General features: G+C 42.7%; 1 protein-coding gene across 1 annotated transcript in view; it reads right to left on the minus strand.

Moving 5' to 3' along the window:
* sorcs3a (sortilin related VPS10 domain containing receptor 3a) overlaps positions 1-21,653 on the minus strand; it is a 146,878-nt gene that overhangs the window by 77,452 nt on the left and 47,773 nt on the right. The window contains exon 2 of the mRNA XM_030778929.1: positions 1,508-1,575. Coding sequence (XP_030634789.1) covers positions 1,508-1,575 — 68 coding nt within the window. The remainder of the gene's footprint in view (positions 1-1,507; positions 1,576-21,653) is intronic.

Raw genomic sequence — 21,653 nt, forward strand, 5'->3', positions numbered from 1 at the left:
TGCTGCAGCTCTGTTAGCCCTGAAAACCGAGCGCCTCTCCAGCTCTACCACGTTGTTTGGGACATGTTGTTTAGCCGTGTTTCTGTAAAAAAAAAAACATGAAGTTGCACTCCATAAGCCTTCTCTGTCTGAGGGTCCAAGTCCTTAGTTCGTCCAGCTTGTCCGCTAGAGACCGCACATTGGCGAGGGAGATGCTAGGTAGCGCTGGCCGGTGTGGTATTAGCCTTAGCCTAGCACGCAGACCTCCACGCTTCCCCCGTCTTTGTTTATAGTCTCGACGCCGGCGCCAGACACTTCCGGTCGGGGTGAGTTGTCCGCAGGTCCGCGGTGTCCTTTCTAACTCCAGTGGTACCATGTCGAAGGTGAATGGATAGTCCACAACTATGTTGGTGCACCGATAGCCAATGTACAAAAGTGTCTGTTTGCTGTATGTGAAGTTTGCATCGCTGAATCGGGCGAACACACACGAAACAACCAGATAAATTAACCTGATAAATTAATATTATTTTGCAAAATCTGGTTAGACACTGAGCCTTGAGACACCATCTTGTTCTCTAGTATGTTTGTCGTTCTTGTGTAATCACACAACACAACACAACACACTAAAATCTAGTGAACCAATATGGAAACAGATGACTGATGTGAGAAAGGTTATATTTGGGTTGCTGCCATTTTGAGCTGTCTAATTATTCATATATTTTGAAAGATGGACGCTCCTAACCCCCCCAGCCCCATCTCTTTATGCGACTGGTCAACATTATGTCTTTCAAATGTATTAATTTATGACTGAGTTCAGTCGGAACATATGTACTGCTGTGAATTATCTTGAGCTGTTTCAGCAGCTTCTTGAAGTATGCATTCACAAGGAGAAAATACACAATTCAGCAAAAACCTTTTTTTTTTTTTTCTTTATGTTATCAAAACTCTTCCCTGACTGCACCGAGACTCATATCGGGTGCGTTCTAACGTCGAATGGTCCAAGACGATCTGTATGATGGGATGGAAAACAGATCTGTCAGTGTACTGTGGAGCTTGGGCAGGAGAGGCTGCAGGACAGGTAGACTTTGACCTGGATTTGTGAAATACCTTTGGGCTATAGCCTACAGTCATACTCCATCAGGTTTTACCTTACACTCTGTGTCTGGCCTTCCTCCCTGCTCTGTTTTGGTCTCTTTCTTTATTCTCTCCTAGAGGTGAGCTTTAAACAGCAGTGTGTCTTCCTGAACACCAAACACTAATGTACAATACGCACACACTCACACGCACACACACACTCAGACACACACACACAGCATCATTCACTTACTGAACACAACAAAACCGTACAGACTGAGAGAGAGGTGAGAGAGACCACAGAGGGTGGATCAAAACAAATTGCTTTTTGGATGAAAGAGAGGGAGAGAGGGAGTGAAAGGGCGTGTTTATGTGAGTGAGTGTGGGGTAGTGTAAAGAGTGAGTGAGGAAGGGGTCGGGTGGAGGAGAGAGAGAGAGAGAGAGAGAGTCTTACCTCCACAGAGTGCTCTCTGTCACACTGCCCAGGTGAAAGTCGTAGAGTTTAGTCAGAATTAGAATGACCTGCAAGAAAACAACAACAACAACAAGAACAAAATGTATCAGAACCCATAAATACAATTACTTATCTCAGTTACATATCTCAGTTACTTCAGAAAAAAGGATTCATTCAGTTTGATCGGTAGATTCATTCACTAAAATCACCAACCAAAAAAAAATAAATAAATAAATAAAAATCAAATCGACACGACTCTATTAGAGATCTGACCTGATCTCATCCCAATGCCAGTTTGGGTTCTGTTCACCTCAAAATTTCAGGGCCTCAGACCGGGGGGGCCCCACTCACCCACAGGATGTGGAATTTGAATGTGAATAATAAGATCTGAATTTAATTTGGGTGTAAATCCAACCAATTTCCCCCTCGAACCAATTTCCGACAGCCCAAATGCCAGACTGATGTCAATTTAAAAAGCTCGGAATTGAACCCAAACTCCAAAATTTGAAGCTCAATCAACAAGTCTCAGAGATACGAAACAAACAAACAAACCAAAAAAAAAAACCAAAACAAACACTGACGCTTTTCTCTCGTCTGAGCTGCGAATTGATTAGTCGGGCACAATTAGACTCCGCATGAAACGATTGATCTTGACGCTTGCCAACCTTGGGCTTGATTTATTTGATCCAGTTCACAGGAGGTCTGTCGTGTTAGGAGTGTTCGCCACCGGGGGTTAAATGAAGGACAAGGAGAGATGGGAGTCTTTGATAGCCACTGAGCTTTCTGATTAAAGCATCTCTCTCCCACACACACACACACACACACACACACACATACACACGTACACAGAGCTGACCCACGCTGTCTACTTTGATGTCCACAAAGGGGGTTCATTGCTACACACACCCTTTGACTTCTGAATGAAGTCTATACATGGTATCAAAGAAATCTGACGCAAACATTGCAGACATGTGGTAACAAAGACTTATAGAACACAAAACATGTGCGAAAGACTTTGGAGCCACCAAAAAACCCACTTAAGAGTCTCTGTCCTATGGTACATACTTTTGCAGTCATTTGTCATTGCTAGGGCTAAATATCGAGAAATACTCCCCCAGACACACACACACACCACCACACACACACCACCACACACACACACACAAACAAACACATACACACGCCACACACACACACACACACACACCCACCACACACACCACTGGGTCAATATGACTACCGTTTAAATTTCTTGTATTTCACAAACTGCCAGCCTCTTGTTACACTCCACTTTGCTCTTCAGCTCTCCAGCTCAGAGACGTTTGGTTACAGGAAACTGAAGAGCTGGCTTTAGGATGGCAGCTGTGTGGGCCCACAGTAATGCAGGATAAAGCTACAATATCTTCATAGAACAATGGAATAATAAAAAAAAAAAAAAAAAAAAAACAACATGGACATTTCAAAATCCATCCTGTTTGTACGGATGATTCATCAGAAATTGTGTGCGTTATATTGGAGTTAAAGGGAAAGGAAAGATTCATACTTGAATGTCCGCGTGTGGGAGGACTTTACAGATAGCGGGTTAGACGTCACCTTTCGAGACAGAAGAGAGACAGTCATGCCTGAGTTGACTCTGAGTCACCGTGACAGGGGTGACTTCATACCGCCTGTTAAGCCAAAGCAGGCAATGTGATCTCACGAAAAGAAAAGAAAAGAAAAGAAAAGAAAAGAAAAGAGATTTGAAAAAAGCAGAGGTTGGTGGTTTTGGTAGTTCAGCCTCTCCGACCTGACGCCAACGCCCAAACACCCTCCGACCCCCCACCTCCTTCAGCTTCCTGTATTTCACTGAATCACTTGCAGCCTGTGACCGTCCCGGGGAGGGGGCCTGTCTGCCCATGCGCTAGGGGAAGGGGTGATACTCCTCACTGGGTGAAGATGGTGTCTGTGCCCTGGCCTGGTCCTTATGAGACGGAGAACAGATGGAGATGGCTGAGAGAGATTGCTTTGCCAGATACAAAGGCAAGCAGAAGATATATAAAAAAGGACAAGAATAAAAGGAAGAAAATTGCATTTTTTTTATCCAAGATACATTGTGTGTGAGCATGCATGCGTTCATTTGAAGGAATGTGTGTGTGTGTGTGTGTGTGCTCTCATATGTTTGTGTGTGTGTGTGCGTGTGCTCTCATATGTTTGTGTGCTCTGTGTGTGTGTGTGTGTGTGTGTGTGTGCACTCATGTGTAGACAGATGCTCACTCGTCTGCTACAGGGTGACTCACAGACACTGGATTGTCCCCTCTTGTGCCGTTTTTTGAATTGTAAATTTGACTACACAACCAGGACAATGCCTGATAAACAGACAACCAGAACGAATTTGACCTCTTATATTCAGAGCAACATGATACATCCAGCCATAGTAGACGCACTGTCTGACTACGCTCAAAAGGTCAAGGCAATAAGATATAGAAAGTAACTCGAAATCCCAGCTGAAACCTATATTAAAAAAAAAAAAAATCACATAGAACTGCTTTTGTCCTCTAAAATTCTTCCTGCTCTTTTTTTACTCCTCTTTTTTGCTCTCCCCTCTGCTCGCCCCGCCTGTGGAGAGGCGAAGGATGGTTTGCCCTTTTCCATGAGAGAGAGAGAGAGAGAGAGAGAGGGGTATTTTAAATGGGCGTTGTGACATCATTAATCTGTGAGCTATACTGCCCTCCATTTTGAAGCTTTAATTGTTAGCCCTCGTCGCTAGTTTGTTTCTCCTTCGTGTGAAAATATCAGGATCAACTCTTCAAACGAGTCAAGGCAAAATGCAGCCGCGGTCCACACACGCGTTTCGAGAAGGGACTATGTTTCAAGTAAAAGGTTCTTTCTCCGCGACCTCAATTGACCTTCAATTAACGGCGAAAATGTCAATTATGCTCGACTTGGATTATCATTGTGGTGCTTTGATGAATTGACTGTGATGCCACATAAAAAAAAAAAAAAAAGAAGAAGAAGAAGAAGAAGACGAAGGAAAAAAAAAACATTATTAGCATAACTAAATGTTCCATGTCCGCAAAGACCCATTTAAAGTGACAAACTCAATTTTCAGCAGCGACTTACTTCACCTTCACTAATGAAAGGACTAATGACTTTTTTTGGGTGGACGGGGGGTTGGGGGGGGGGGGGGTTGTTGAATACTCCGCCTCGTGCTAGTGCAGCCTTAATTGTATTATCTTTGCATTGTCTGTATGTATGCAGGGGCCAACGATATTCAGGTCTGTGGGCATGAGAAGGAAATTAAACATGCACTTAAACAGAACCGACTGTCAGGAAAACGTTTCATTCCACACGGATATAAATCGGTCAGTGAAGTGGAAATGTTCAGCTCGTATTAAAAAAAAAAAAAAAAAAAAAAAAAAAACACAAGCAAAGGTAAAGTCAACCATGTTATTTGCCACCATAAAGTTAAAAACAAAAAGAGAAAATTGAACATGCAGTATGTGTTAGGAAATGTACTCTTCCTAAGTGTCTTCGTGAATGTCAGATCTCTTTACCCCCTTTACCTTACCCACTCCTGAACTAAGCTGATAAAACAGCACCATGAAAAAATATCCACAACCGTCTAATCCATCTATGCTGGACGGAATGATCAAACTATAGGCATTATGGATTTGACTCAACCAACTCGCCAAGGTACCTAATATTCCCTTTCTAAACCTTGTTTCTGTCATTTCCAAAGTAATAGTCCAATAAGAATTGGCAGACCTATTCACGAGATGGTGTTGTGTAATGTGACAAAATGGTAAAAGCATCGTGTCTTTCACGTAATGGCAAAACGCCGTGTCTCTCGCCAAACCCGTCCCGCGATAGTTTGATCGAATTAGGCGAAAGAGAGGTTACGCAACACGTGTTTTCAGAGCATGTGTGATACGGCAGATAAGCAAAGGGGTTTAATTTTCACTCCGGTAAAGTTCAGAGTCTTATCTGTCGTGGCGTGCCCCTAACGCGGCCACCGTGGCTGTGATAAGGCACCGTTGCCCTGCGCGTTCAGCGTAGGTCAGCTTCTTCAGTTGCTCCTTTTGGAGTGTCGAGACAAATTGCAGCTTTAGACGCGAGATAAACAGCACGCTTGTGACAGCCAGAAAGTTCTGAGAAAAATGAAGAGGAAGAAGAAGAAGAAGAAGAAGAAGAAGAGGAAGAAGAAAAAAAAACAAAACTGTTTTGAAAGCACTTGTTTGCGCAAAAGGGATTAGATTGAAAAACGTTCACCTTGTGTCAACAGAACACACCCTGCATTCAGCGCGACAGTTAGGACTCGGAGAGTTGACAAGTTTATTGCTCCTCTCCCTTTTGAAGAAAGCACCAAGCTGCGCCTTTATGGAAAGCTTTTTGCTTTATTCTTAAATAAAAATGTCTCTTTTCCATACATATCATATCAGGAAAAAGACATCTTAAGTGTAGATGCGGTCTCCACAACAGAAGGGCACCGTATGCTTTTGATTATAGAGTACGACGCGGGAACAACCCACGCGTCAGCCCGGTCCAAACGAACGGACGAGACGCCAACGTACGGCTAAACTCCCTCCCTCCGTCCATTCATCCACACGCCACCCTGTTGGCAGCACGTCTCCTTATCGCAATCCAAAAACGATCAGACTCGGAGTTCTCCAGCAGCGCCACTGTTGGCTAAGCCACTGTTGGCCCTTCAGACCCGTGGAGACCGCTTGATTAGAAAGGGCAAACCGGGGTGGAGGGGGAGGGGGAGGGGAAAGGGGGGGGGGGGTGCGGTCTCGAATCTAACAACCGAATCTAAAAATCTAAAAGCGTCGTCCGTCCAGACAATAACGGGCTCTCTGCTTTCGCCGTCTGCCCAAGTCTGTGTCTCCATTAGCCTTCTGAGAGACAGTTAACTCCATAATCACCACTATAAGGGACTGTTACTTTTTATAAGCAAGAATAAAGTTTTACTTTAGACGCTTTTGAATAAGGTCTTTTTTTTTTCTTTCTTTCTTTCTTTCTTTCTTTCTTTCTTTCTTTTTTTTTTTTTTTTACCAGAACCCAAAAAAGCTAAAGTAGAGCGGGGCTTATCGTATTTTCGCAGCCAGCACCTTCATATAAAGGACATATCACATTAAGACAGCAAAATGATGCGTTTGTTTAAACTAGTAGGAACAGCGGTGGCAGCAGCAGGAGTGAAAGAGGATGGAGAAGAGACTGTAAAGGCTATGGTGAGTGTAGATGTAGCAGGTGTAGTAGTTAACAGAGTAGTGGCCATGGAAACAGCGGATGAAGTAGTTGTTGTACGTGAATATAATTCTAATGCATAAAACACTGCGCAGGCTGTAAATAAAAAAAAAAAAAAAAACAAAGTTTATTCCAAAAAATAAATAGATAAACAAATCCAAAATAGTCCATTGTAACTTGCAGGGTAAGCTTCAAAGATGATATTCTTCAGATCAAAGCTAGGCTTTTTGTTTCTTTGTTTGTTTGTCTTTTTTTTTTTTGTCCTGTGCGGGTGTGGGGGAAAGGGGGTGAAGGGGGAGGGGGAGGGTGGTCGTCAGTTACCTCTTACTTTTGGAATTGTCCTAGGTTGTTTAGCTCGTTGAACGTGTAGATAAGATTTGCGTATCTATCTGCTGAATGCTGACTTTACTCTTACGTGTCAAGTACTTGGAACTAGCGCCTAAGGCTTTCAGCACAACAAGACCTGGCACAAACACTGCAATGCTAAGAGTTTATGTGACAATTTAACGGTTTTCTGCACGCGTGCAGTAAAGGCATGAAGTTGCCGCGGCGACAACATGAGTTTGCGACGCTCACGGGCACAAGCTAAGAAACACTGGGCTGCCTCAAAAAAACAATGCAGTGGACCTGTGTTTATGTCAGCTTTGGGTAGATAGTGAATGTAGCATAGAGGACGTTTCATTAAAAATGAACAAGCTTTTACACACACACACACACACACACACACTCTCCTGATGTCTTTTGTGGCTTTTATTAGTCGGGTCTAAGATGCTGAGTATGCATCTTGAACTCTTTATTCGTGCTTGCATTTGATCAGATCTGTCACTTCACAGAAGGCCCTTAATGACACAGTGCATCTGTCTACAGCGGCACACGTCGCCGAAGAGAAAAAAAAAAAAAGGCGGGGGGGCTGCTGATATCAGGGGAGGGAGCTGTAAAGACATCAAGAGAGTTGCCCCGTCAGTTTCCCTGTCTTAAATCACGTAGACCAGGTTCTTTATAGACCAGACAGAGCTGAGAAATAAAAGACCTCTTTAAACACAGCGGACGATGCTTACAAACAGTATTTGTCAGGTAGGTCACTGACCCACTGCACTGTACACGACCGTAACCCAAACAAATGAACGCACTGGATCTGTTAATGTTTACCACATTACTTATGAACAGTCAAGACTGTGATGGACTGGCAATCTGTCCAGGGTGTTTCCCCGCCTTTTGCCCAGTCAATACTGGTTTAGGCTCCAGCAACCCCCCCCCCCCTCCCCCAACCCTATTTAGGATAAGCAGTTTAGAAAATGAATGCGCGAACAATGAAGAAACAGATCATCACATTTTATATATATATATACACACACACATGTATACATATATATATATATATATATATATAGAATATGGCTGTGAGAAATCATATTATAATATGTGTGAAAAAAAAATCCCTAAATATCACACAAATAACACTCAAGGCACGTTTACACTGGGACGTGTCACTGAGGTCCTTAGCATGTTCTCATGAGGAAACTGAATACATCAATTAATGTGTTAGAGTGACTGATAAGAGTCTGGCTGTAGGTTTTATAAGAATTTGGCAAAGGCTGTCTGTGTCAGCATTCATTATCACATTTGGTTTCAACTGTTTTGACAGATATCTCAGACCGTTCTCCATTATTATAAATGATGTTTTACGTGTCTTAATTGTCAGACTGAGAAAATTCGTTCACGGTTGATTCAAACAGAAGAAAAAAAAAAAAAAAGCAAGTAAAAAAGAGTGTCAATGCAGCCAGACCACTCTATTCCTCAAAACTAGCTCCAGGAGAAAAAAAAGAGAGAGAGAGAAAGAGAGAGAGAGAGAAGAAAAGAAAACAGAAAAAGGAAAAGGCAAACTATGTCTCAAGACATTAACGTTCTGAGAAGGAATTCTTTCTTAAAAAAAAAAAAAAAAAAAGAAAGAAAAAAAAATTGCAGTTGCCTCAAATTGTGTGAACTGGCCTCGATGTTTCAGGTTTACACTGTACTGGAAGCAAAAAAAAACAAAACAAAACATGGAAGTCACACAGGAGTCAAAAAAAAAGAGGGAAAAAAACCCCCCAAAACAAAACAAAAAACAAAGTTTCAGCTTCCTTCGAGACATCAATAGAAGCTTTGAGCCTCGGTGCAGTGGGTTTCTTCCTTTTAAGAAACTTAGAAAACCCGCTCTCTCTTTTATTATCTTCCTAAATCTGCTCCCACTGCGAAGGGGCCTTCATTGGATTCTTCACGGCTACCACATCAGTCACAGTGTCAGATCACGCCCCCCCGATGCACCCACCCCCCCACCCTCCGACCGTGAGTCTCTCCTCAGCTGGCGGGAGAGAAATTACACTCTGCCAAGAGAACTCCTAATTAAAATCAATGTAAATGTACTGAATGCCCATTAAACCGGAATGGGAGTACTTATCTGTTTGAATTTTAATTAAACGGATCCTTAAAAATACGGGATGCTAAACACAACTGTCAGACCATATTTTGATCGATTGCTTTCAACCTTCGATGCGTACGAACGGAATTGAACGCGCTTTCGTAGCGTGGCGGTCGGTCAAGAATCGACGACTACCCAAAACGCAGAGACAGAGGGGACACTAGACTGAGGGGAGCGGGGGAAATAAATTCGGCAGAGCAACTTGTCGAACGTTTACTTAATGGCAGTTGGAGCTACAGACTGATTTTTAATGAATTATTAGACACTACAGTAGACGCTGACCATAAAATTTTTAAACAGTTGCTGTCTTTGGTAAGGCCGAAATGAAATAAGGTCATATCTCATTCTGTTTTAACGGTTCTGGGCAAAGAAGAAGACTTTGTCCTCTAAGACAGACTTTTCTAGAAGGACAGTGGTCACTTGCTACAGTCCGGATATTGACGTCCCCATGTGGTTTTGGAAGAGTAATCAATAAACTTATCAAAATGTTTTCTCCTCGTGCAATACTCTTTCATTGTATTAATCTTATTGTATAGAAATAGTTTTCTACCTTCAATGCATTTTTTTCTTCTGTCTTGAGGAAAAATGTTACTATAGCAACCAGGACACCCCCCCCAAAAAAAAACCCCCAATGTTGCATGGTTACTTTGTATGGATGGTGTTCTAACTCTGTGTTTGTGAATTTATCATGTATTTGGATACCATCCAGAAGGTATTTTCATCTTCAACATAAGAGAGGAAAATGCATTTCTTTTTTTGAATCCTGTGGAGGAAAGAAAATTCTCCGGCCTCAGGTAAGTCGACATAATTAGCTCATAAAATTACATTTCCAGTCCCTCTTTGTTTATGAGGTGTCAAATTTACCCTGACTGAGAACGGCCCTGCGACTTAATAACTTTTTAGACGCTTTTTGGTTTTTTTTGGTTTTGTTTGTTTTTTTTGGTTGTTTGTTTTTTTTTTTTTTTTACTTTTTCCATTTCATTTTTGATCACTCTGGGCAGAGGGAGAGCTCTTCGAATCAATTTGAAAACTAATGACACACCGCGCGATTGGCGTGTCCTGCATCCGCCGTTCGCCGTTTGAATCCCGGGTCGGCCACGGTTTCCCCGATCGGGACCTGGGGTTTTTGCGGAAACACGAACGGCTGTTTACCGAGTCCGTGTCAATCTTCCTCTCGTGTCGTGTCGCTTGTTATAAGTGGACAAGCACCTGCGTTGTAGTGGCCACTATACAATGTCAAGACTTAAGAGGAATCAAGACAAACTGGGTATTTCAACCTGGAGAGAAAATGGAGAAAATATGTGTGTGTGTGTGTGTGTGTGTGTGTGTGCTCACACATGCGTGCGTGCGTGCGTGCGCACGCGCATGTGGAGCATAACAATCTAAAAAGTCCTTGTTTTGTTCTAATTGAGCAGAAAAGCCCCATTAGCTTAACCCTGTGTTTCTCCACCCAGCTCCTGGAAGTCGACAGCTCCATCTACCTTTTGGATCTCCTCACTAACGCACCTGCTTCAGCTAATCAAGGACTCGATAATTAGCTGATGAGTTGAATCAGGTGCAAATGCACAGCTCTTTGGTCCTCCAGGTGTACGACTTAGGAAGCACTGGCCTAAACTATAAACCTTCTCCCCTGAGAAATCTTCGCCCACACTCTGACGGGAAAAAAAAAATAGTTATGGATTAATTACGTGTGAAATCCCTAGCGCTGTATCTTTTATCACCTTCAGATTCATTGGCTTTGAGTATTCCTCGCAGAGACTGTGGACGGGAATGTTTTTTTGTTTTTGTTTTTTTTTTGTCTGTCATGACAATTGAGCAGAAGTACGAATCGTGAACGCAACTGCGAACGTAACAACAAAGGCCGTGTTTGGCGCGACCGCCGAGGAGATCGCGCCGAAAAACGACGTCGCCGAGATTTCTTCCGTGCAGCCGCAACTCTCGTGTTCGTTTGGTGGCGAATTCTTTCAGCATAAGCAAAAACAACCCCCACGGATACCGACATTTTCTCTCCAGCCCTCTGTCCGCCCACTTCCTCCTTTTCCCTGTGATGTGCCGGGACTCTCCCCAGAGGAAGTGAAGCGATCGTAACTCCGCCTGACGGACAGGGGGAGTATTCAGTAAGGTCTCAGGGAGATGGGGTGTTGGCGAGAGGGAGGCGGGCACAGTGAGGGGGATAAAAGAAAACCTCTCTCCCTCTCTCTCTCTCTTTCTCTATCTCTCTCTCTCTCTCTCTCTCTCTGTGTGTGTGTGTACAGTTCCACACACTCTCAACTCACTGAACCCAGTCAAGTATAGTCAAGTCGGACTCCTGGGCTGCTCTCAAGTACACACACACACACACACACACACACACACACACACACACACATTCACACAGAGAGAGTGATAGAAACAGAGAAATGTTCTTCTTTTATATCTCATCTCAAAACCAAGCACTCAAGTGCTAACAATATATAAATACATCAGAACTGATCTGTCTCAACATGGTGAGTACCTCAGATGTGAACAGAGACCTCTTCATGAACTTGTGTAGCTTAACAGCACAAGTACAATGATGAGCAAGCAGTAGTTTTGAGTTTTTTTGAGACTAAAAGAGTGAAGAACATGCCAGAAGATCAAAGTTAGAGGAGGAGGAGGAGGAGGAGGAGAGAAGAGGATGAAGAGGTGGAAATAATACATGCAGAAGTCCTAAAACATTAAAACAATAGTTAGGATAAACACCGGGGTGAGGTGAAGGAAAATAATAATGTTAATTCTACCTAATGTTAATTCTACCTATTTAACTCCAACGCAGAACACCGTGTTGTAATTTAAATAATATGTTAAAGCTGTCATCGAAATGCAAGCGCTGCACTGGTTAAACAGAACTGTCAATCAAAGAAACAGCCCCAGCCGTCTGTCTCTGCCAAACCAGCATCATACTGGTCATTCCGACTTAGCATCTCCACGCCTTTCAAATGAAAGATAAGAATGAAGTTTCTCTCTCTCTCTCTCTTTTTTTTCCCTTTCCATCTCCCTGCAGGATTAGCTAATTTTCTCTCTCCCTGTCTCTTGTTCTTTCCCCTTGAGGAAACGGCTTTCTCTGTGGGCTCTTCCTTAAGTCACGGAGTTTCACTGTGAGGGGAGAGAGAATCAGAGAGACATGGTGACAGCATGACTCTGTCTGATTAACACCTACATACATAATTATGTCTGTTTCCCTCACAGCTCCTGGCTCTGTCACTGAATGCCAATATCTTCCTTCCCAAGGGAAGACAGAGAGAGAGAGAGAGAGAGGGAGGGGGTATCCAGCCCATCAAGTCATATATTACAGGTTGAAAAATGAAGTGTTTGGTTAATACCCGTCAGATGCAATTAAAAATGCCGTGTGTTGTTCATTTCTCTCGGCGCGAGATACGGACGGCGCTGAAACGGTAACGTCGTCCGCCGGGACAGTTAGCTGTCATCCGTCACCACGGCGATCCATCAGGCTGCGCGGAACGACAAGAAGGACTGAGCACATTAGCGTCTGACGCAGGCGGCACCGTGGGGTTGAGACCACGGGGCCCGATCCTGCGTCTAAGTACCCGGTTCAAAACGCGATTATTCAGAGTCGTATGATCGATGGCTTCGAAAGCGGAGAATCGTTTTGAAGAATGAAGTTACGTCATATTTCAATTTCCTCTCGTTTTTTTTTTCTTCTTTTTTTTTTTTCTCAAAACAATAAACGTGACAAGGAAATGACTCTTTAAGACAAACAGTTAAGATGTTGAATCTTAAAGATTAAGAGTTTGCCCTGATTTTTAAACACCGCCTGCCGCCTCTCCTACGATTTTCTCCGTTTTCATTTTTCATCGCTGATGAACCTCTTCACCGTTGAGCAAAAAAAAAAAAAGCTGCTTCGTGTAACTGTATTTGTGATTAAGGCGTAGACTACACACGTCCGTCGGCTGATTTACAGTCGAAAGGAGCTGACTGAGGGGGGCTGACAGGGTTCTGGAAGCAAAAACGAAAAGGTTTGGACGAGAACCACAGAAGCACCGTGCGCATACACTTAGCCACTGTTGCCAGATGTGTGCTCGGGATTTGCGGAGGTTATCAACTATTTAACATTTGACAAATTAGATTGAAACGCATTAGCGACGATTTGGAACAAAGGTTACAGTTAACAGGAAGCATTAGTGATTAATCAGATAATTGATGATAAACACAATTAGAAAAGTGGAAAGAAATGGCGGGCGTTGGATAAAAAAAAAAAATACAGAGACATCAACAAAAAAATACACAAAGTTTCTTCTGAAGAACAGACACAGTGAGTGTACTATTGCTCAAATTTGACACAGGGCAAACCGGGGTGACTTTTCAAGAAAAAAAAATCCAGGTACATGTAAAGTGCAAAGTGTTACGTGTTGAATAGAGTTAGTCGCTCTGACGCAAGCATAGTGGTCTTTCACACGGGGCAGAGTGCCATGATTCTAACTGTCCATCTCAGTCAAGCAAAGCAAGGCCGGACATTGGCTTCCCTAGGTCCAACCAAATGGCTCCATCAAGGATTGCATTCTACAAACGTCAAAAATAGGGCACATTTTGATAGGGCAAAGTACAGCTGAATGATTTCCAAACCATCCGAGATTAATATTTTGGGTTTCAACGTCTCCCGCTTGTAATGGATTGGTTTCTCATGGCTGATTAATTGGTTTTTAACCCGCTACGCGAAAATAAATGAAATAAATAAATGGACAAACAAACAAACAGCTTGCATGAGGTACGTGATATAATTTTATTTGTCATGTAATACAGGTTTAAACAGTCTTTGATTGGATATTGGGTTGAATCTGATATTGGATTGGATGTGTATCTGGAAACACTTAAAAAAAGAAAAAAAAAACCCCCCAAACTTTAGTGCCACAGTAGTTCCCTCACTCCCTCCCAAATCTGCCAGCCTAGACGACAGAGAGAGAGAGGGGTACCAAAACAGCTCCCAGTGGGGCGCATTTGTGGTTAGGAGCCTTGTCTGGCTCAGCAGCTAGAAGAAGGGCAAAGACATTAAAACCAACCACCCTCCGGCGCTTCATCCACATGCCGCGGTGAACCGTCGGGCATTAAAACCGCCAAGCCCCTTCGGTTCCCGGTGTGGAGACACCTTCACCCACTCAGACACTTGCATACCCACTCAATATTGCACTGTTCATCTACCCAGTTCACTACTGCGTACACCACGACTGTCTATGCTGCTGCACATGCTGTCACACATGCACTTTAAAATTCTTTCACTCAGGGACTGTACATCCACTGCACATTCTTATATTCCTATACTCTTATATCTTATATTTTTATATCTCTACATTTCTTTCCTCTATCTATTTATTGCACATGCACATATATATTCCTTTTTTAATATATCTCCTTATGTTACCTTTATATTTACCTTTATTGTCCGTTTATTATTATCTACTTACTACATTGTGCAAGCTGAGCTGGCCCCGAGCCCAAGAATTTCATTACTGATAATGATGTCCACATTGTTATCTAGTAAATGACAATAAAACTTGAAACTTGAAACTAGCACTGTTTTCACTATTCCTCTGGTCGCCATGACGATGTTGTCTGACGTCAGAGTCCCCTCGGGAAGAATAAAACAGAAAAAAAAAAAAAAATCATGTTGTTTAAGAAGCAGCATGCGCAATTTGTTGTCCTGGTGGCCCCCTTAGAAAATTTGTCCGTTTGTTGTGAAACACATCAGCGCATTTCTAAAGGAGACTTCCATTTCCAACCCAGTATGTGTCCTACGACAACAACAAAGGTTGTCCTGGTAAATTTAACATGCTGTCCTACAGCAGGGGCATACGCCGTCCAACGCTTGTGTGGTTACTGTATACGAGTCGCCATTATGTCTCATTCGCACAGATTACGACACTGCCGCTCAACGTTTTTTTTTTTGGTTTGCGTACCAAATATTTCAAGATTTTTTTTTTTGTTTTTTGTGCACGTACCCCTTAACCGACATCTTTTTTGTTTGTTTGTTTGTTTACTTTCCTTTGAAACGACGTGGACGTGAGAGGAACAAAACGAGGTTAGCGCGCTGCCAAAGGGAACATTCAGAACATCCAGATTACATTCCTTACCTTTCACCTTCTGTTCCACGCGTGGCTGTAAGGAAGCTCCGCGTACAGCTCAAAAGAAAGCTGACGACAGCCGACGCACAAACAAACTGGCAAACCACAACTTTGACCGTGGAGCCGTCACCACAGACATCACTGTGGATCGCAATGATTTTTTTTTTTTTCCAAGTTTTACAAAAGAAATGTGTTCCTTTAGCATTAGGACACTTGGTTAACCCCCCCCCCCCCACCCCCCCCCAAAAAAAAAAACCCAGAAGGGTGCTGCGTTCTCAGAAGGGTCACAGAAACCTGGGAAGAGAACCAGTGGATTAAGGCGTCCATTGAATAATGGCACATTTAAACAGCTCATTCTTCAAAGCGACACAAAATCACGTCACAATGGGGGAAATCGACTGCCCACAACCTGCAACAGGCTTCATTCCATCCCATGCCTATGTGTTAATGTGCGTGAGCAAGTCTAAGTCTCAGACAAAAACGCAGTCGTCAGTGTTCTTAACTATATCTTTTTGTCTGGATGATTAAAAAAAAATAAACTTTTTTATTTTTTTACTGTAAGAGAGTACTTGGCATGCGAAAGAAAGATATATCCTAAACCTCAATGGATCTCTTGAAAGCTGAATATACCCAATCAAGACAGAATGTTCTCTGGGCTGTTTTCATATAAACCAATTCACACAATGAAGGTCAGCGGCAGAGAGGAGGGAAGATGAAAGTAGATTGGCCTGCTCTCTAAATCTGACCATCTCAGCTAATGCTTTGCAATTCAATTGAGCATGTTAATAAGAGGATTTCAATGTGGGCTCGTAGTCTGTCTTCTCTGCTCAAGAGATCTAGAATAAGAGAGAGAGGGGGAGGGGGGAGAGAGAGAAAGTAAAAAAGAAAGAGAGAAAGATATATAGAGAGAGACAGAGAGAGAGTCAGAGAGAAAGATACAGAGAAAGAGAGACAGACAGAGAGGGTCAGAGAGAGACAGAGAGAGAGACAGAGAGAAAGAGAAAGAGAGACAGACAGAGAGGGTCAGAGAGAGAGGGTCAGAGAGAGACAGAGAGAGAGAGACAGACAGAGAGGGTCAGAGAGAGACAGAGAGAGAGTCAGAGAGAAAGATACAGAGAAAGAGAGACAGACAGAGAGGGTCAGAGAGAGACAGAGAGAGAGTCAGAGAGAAAGATACAGAGAAAGAGAGACAGACAGAGAGGGTCAGAGAGAGACAGAGAGACAGTCAGAGAGAAAGATACAGAGAAAGAGAGACAGACAGAGAGGGCCAGAGAGAGACAGAGAGAGAGTCAGAGAGAAAGATACAGAGAAAGAGAGACAGACAGAGAGGGTCAGAGAGAGACAGAGAGAGAGAGACAGAGAGAGAGGGTCAGAGAGAGACAGACAGAGAGGGTCAGAGAGAGACAGAGAGAGAGAGTCAGACAGAGAGGGTCAGAGAGAGAGAGACAGACAGAGAGGGTCAGAGAGAGAGGGTCAGAGAGAGACAGAGAGAGAGAGACAGACAGAGAGGGTCAGAGAGAGACAGAGAGAGAGTCAGAGAGAAGGATACAGAGAAAGAGAGACAGACAGAGAGGGTCAGAGAGAGACAGAGAGAGAGACAGAGAAAGAGAGACAGACAGAGAGGGTCAGAGAGAGACAGAGAGAGAGACAGAGAAAGAGAGACAGACAGAGAGGGTCAGAGAGAGACAGAGAGAGAGAGAGGGAATGTTGGGGCTTCGAACACTCTTTAAAAAAAAGAAAAAAAAATTAAAAATCATAAGCTCACATTTCATCTCTGTGAATTTGTGCTTGTATTTTTTTTAGGCCATACAAAAGACAAATCAACTGTCAGTCGGGGTCCACGGCGTCCAAACCTATGATCTCTCAGTTAACTGCCCTCGAACGATTTCTCAACATTTTCAGCACTAAAGAGCGAGGGGGTACAAGTTAAGGATTTCCTATTGAGAGAGTCTATTAAGACTAATAAAGCTCGTTAACTCCATTGTTAAAGCCAAGTTCTCCCTGATATTTCACTGCTTCTGGAGGTGGTTCACTCCCTCCCTCCGCTGTTCTGCTGTTATTGCAATGGGTCCATACATTCATTTCCTCTGTCAGGATCCAAGACACGCTCAACGCCTCCTGCGAATTTCTAATTTCTCCTTTAAGCCGCAGAGCAACAGGGTGGAATCTCCACCAAACCGAGACGGCGAAGCTTTCGAGAGGGGGGCACTCAATGAAATGATGTTTCTTTCTTCCCTTCGCTTTCTTTCTTTCTTTCTTTTTTTTTTCTTTTCTTTCTTCTTTCATGGCAAGTGGAAAGGGGAAAGAGGGAGACAGTATAAAGCACAACATTTATGTGTGTGTGTGTCTCTCTCTCTCTCTCTCTCTCTTTCTCTCTCTTTTTTTTTTTGTCTTGAAATTGTTTAGCAAAACTGAGTACCGTAAATGTCATGGGCGACGTGTGGCTTTGAAATGAAGAACGGTTTGACCTTAAAAACAGGCTCAGACCAGATCCTGACACAGACACGTTCGCGGGGCGAACCTCGCTAAAGCCGCACAAACACGCCGCCGAAGCGGAATTCACGCCGATGTGTTTTCTGGCACTTTTAATGACCGAAAAGAAAGAAAGAAAAAAAAAAAGCAATGAATTAACCTTGAAAAGGCCATCAACTCCATATTCACAGTGACCACGCATTCCATCACACTCAGCCCTTCCTTCTCTCTTTCTTTCTTTTTTTGTTTTTTCGTTCCGTTTCTCTGTTTTTCCACAATGTTCTTCAAACTCATCAGCGACAATAATGCACATGGAGACATTGGAAGCTGACATAACCAATGTAATCCGTGTTTGAACTTGTTTTCACAAAACAGTGCTCGCAGGCTGAATTTTCTTTTTATTTAATATACATGGGTGATTAATTTATGTTCTTCTTGTGTTCTCTCTCTCTGCGTTTTTGCATCATAGGCTGTGATCTGAAAGCTTCCACATCTAAGTTTCAACAGGGCAGTCCCGCAGCTAACAACAGAAAACCTCACATGAGTATACGCATTGTCTTAAAGGCATTACAACACGTTAATTAGGCTGTAGTTCGTTTAGGCTCATTGTTTTTTGCCTTTTATGATTTTTTTTTTAAATAAAAATAAACAAATAAGTAAATAATACATGAAACATTCTACAAAAAAAAAAAAAAAAAGGATGCAGGTCTAAAAGTAAGGGTTTTTTTTTTGTTGTTTTTTTTTAAAAGTCTGTTTTGGGAAGTTTCAGACAATGCTGAGTATTAAGTGTGGATTAGGCCTGAGAAAGGAAACGGTGCCCTAACAGAAAGCTAAAGCAGCTATAAATAGACACTAAGCACAGGGGTCAATGAAGACATCAGAGACTTCCATGAAAAACGACAGCTACGGCTACATGTGTAGCTACCACGCTAATACATCAGCCCTGCAAAAGCTCATTATCAGCAAAGGATTACATGGCCCCTCTCTCTCTCTCTCTCTCTCTCTCTCTCTCTCTCTCTCTCTTTCTCTCTCTTTTCACTGTGCCCATCTTTCCCCTTCTCTCAGCAGAGGTAGCTTTTAGGTCGGGTGTAATTCATCCATGTTCTAGCACAGCTCCGGCTCAATTAGAACATCACTGGTTTCAGTCGTGTCTCTGGTGTCCGGGGGTTACGGGAGTCACGGCAACACCTCAGATAACTGAAGAGTCTACTCCACTCAGCTTTGAACACGCTAAAGAGCCCAAAGGAGTCAAAAAAAAAAAAAAAAAAAAAAAGCTGAGAGGATCCGGACTGTACCCTCGAGGAAAAACCAACCAGGCGTCACGCGGCAAGGTCTGCTAATATACACAGGGTGTGTATAATCAGAATCGCTAAACATGTTATTACAAAGACCAGTCTCCTTGGTAACTGCACTCTACACATCACTAAAACCTAAGGTGAGAAGTTAATTCCCAAATCAAAGTGGCGCACGCAGCTAATGATGGCTTAATTATCCGACCGTCAGGCTCAGGGTATCAGATACTGCCAGACTCCATATGAAGATAAAGGTCCATATTCATTTTCTCAAAATGAAGGTCGCTGAAGTAAAAGTGCTAGATGTTGTGTCAGTTGAGGGTTTTTTTTTTCTTCTTCTTCTCTTTTGTTTTGTTTTCGTTTAGTTTTAATAAGGTACAATCAGGTTTCGCAGGCACGTTTGAAAATCGTCATGGTCGCCTAAGGCTAATTGTGTACTCATCACCTTTATTAGCATTTAAAAGGTGACCTAATGTGTCGGTACTTGGCTGTGTGGTGGATAGATGTTGGTTTAGTCATTCTCTCTCTCTCTCTCTCTCTACTCTACCCCTCTTCTTTCTTCTGTTCCCCCAGCCTTGGGCAGTTGGTGTGGTAAAGGGGGAAGGGGGTGGGGGGTGGGGGGTTGGGGGGGGGGGGGGGGGGGGGTTGGTATCAATTATCCCTCCCTGTTTATTTGTCCTTTCGCCGCCGACTGGCTCCCAGTAGACTGGCCATGGCAATTGACCTAAATACAGACCAAATGCGTGTTACTATCACTGGAGTCTAAGCTGAGGGAGCAAACACACTATATTGATCAAAAACAAAACAAAAAAAAAAGTAAAAAACCAAGAGAAAAACCACCACCATTAAAAATCATTATTCAACCGTTGCTAGAGGATACCTGTATTTCGACTGAACAAAATGTTTTTCGAAATGCCTCACTTAAGTCTGAACCGAGGGGGACAAACTCATATTGATCAACAAACATAAAAAAAATAATAATAAGGAAAAATGGGTCTTAATGCTATTTTTTTTAAATCAACAGGATTTTCACTGAAAAGAAAAGGTCTCTGGAACTTAGATGTTCGTTAATGCTGGATATTTAAGGACACGACCCAACATATCTGTACATTACAGCTTATGTTTTCCAGTTGTCCGCATGGAAACCTAAGGGGGTTGAATTAACGTAATCAATTAAATAGAACCACCGAAGCGAACAAGTAAACATTCACCGAGATATGTTTTATCGTTCCGAAAATGAAACTTTGTACGGTAGCGTAAATCAGAGTATATATACTCTGATTTACGCGACCAATTAAAAGAGACCGCCCGTGTTCACATGACTGAATTTTTCAATTTGGTCTGTTAAGCAAGATAAATGTTGCAAGTTTCACGATAACGAAAATATTGCGTGCTTCAACTAGTTCGTCTCGGAATAGATGATGAAACGTCATGTCAGATGCATCGCTGTGCCCTTTCATCCACACATTCCTTAACAACCGAACGAAAAACGTTAAGGAGAAAAAACAAAGAAAGAGAGAGCGATTCCAGTCTGAAAAACGCTGTGAGGTGAGCAGTGGCCTGGGAGAGTGATATCGGAAGCTTGACCCCAGTTAACGAAGGCCTTTCTTCCCCTTTATTTAAAAAAAAGAAAAAAAAAAAAAAGACGGCCAGTAAAGCAGTGAAGCAAAACAACATTTGTAAATAATAGGACCATAAATTTTTCATTTAAATCTGGCCGCACGGTATATTAAAACCGTTTCATATCTCTGGGCCCCACGTTAGCGGTCACCAACAACCCAGACCACTCTGGCTTATTATCTTAAAAAAAAAAACTCTTTCAAGCCTGAAGCGCATTGTGTGTGCGTGTGTGTGTGTGTGTGTGTGTGTGTGAGAGAGAGAAAGGGGGGGAAACATACAATGGAGATTCGGTAAATATAGGAATTAGCTTCCATAAAAAGCACTCCGCTGAATTCACTTCCCAAAATCTATTGTAAATTAAAATAATTAAAATGGCAGGTTGCCCACTGTGGAAGGGAGGTTGAGGGGGGCGGGAGGGTGTGGGGGTGGGGGTGAGGTGGGGGGGGGGGGGTGTTGGTAAAGGGAAGTTTTGAAATACTGCCTGTGAAAACAGAATAGCAGTATTGTTCAAAATGTTGATCCATAAATGCGCTTCTAACTGCTCTCCTGCCCAGTGTTACTGCACCAGTGGTGCTCTTAAATGATGTTGGAATAAATGGAATAAAATATTTAGAGTCTCTTTTAATTTTTTTTCCCTTCTTCGAATATGATTACAGTTTTAGTGCACAAAACATCTCATATCTTTAGCTGTGCGCAGGTCTGTTGTGAAAGGAAAATAAGATAAAAATGTGTGAGAAACTGTAATGTGGGTTTAGAGTGAAGACTGTGAACATTTTCCTTAGCAAGTCACCCTTAGCAAAGAGGGACTGTTAGAGCATCCTTTGACCTTTATGAAATCACACACACACACATGCACACACTCACAAACACACTAAGAGAAACACACACACGCTCACACATAAACTCACGCACACAAAAACACACACACGCTTACGCACACACAAACACACACACACACACACACACATTCTCTCTGTCGCTTCTTC

The sequence above is a fragment of the Chanos chanos genome, chromosome 7, assembly GCF_902362185.1.
Source record: "Chanos chanos chromosome 7, fChaCha1.1, whole genome shotgun sequence".
NCBI lineage: Eukaryota > Metazoa > Chordata > Actinopteri > Gonorynchiformes > Chanidae > Chanos > Chanos chanos.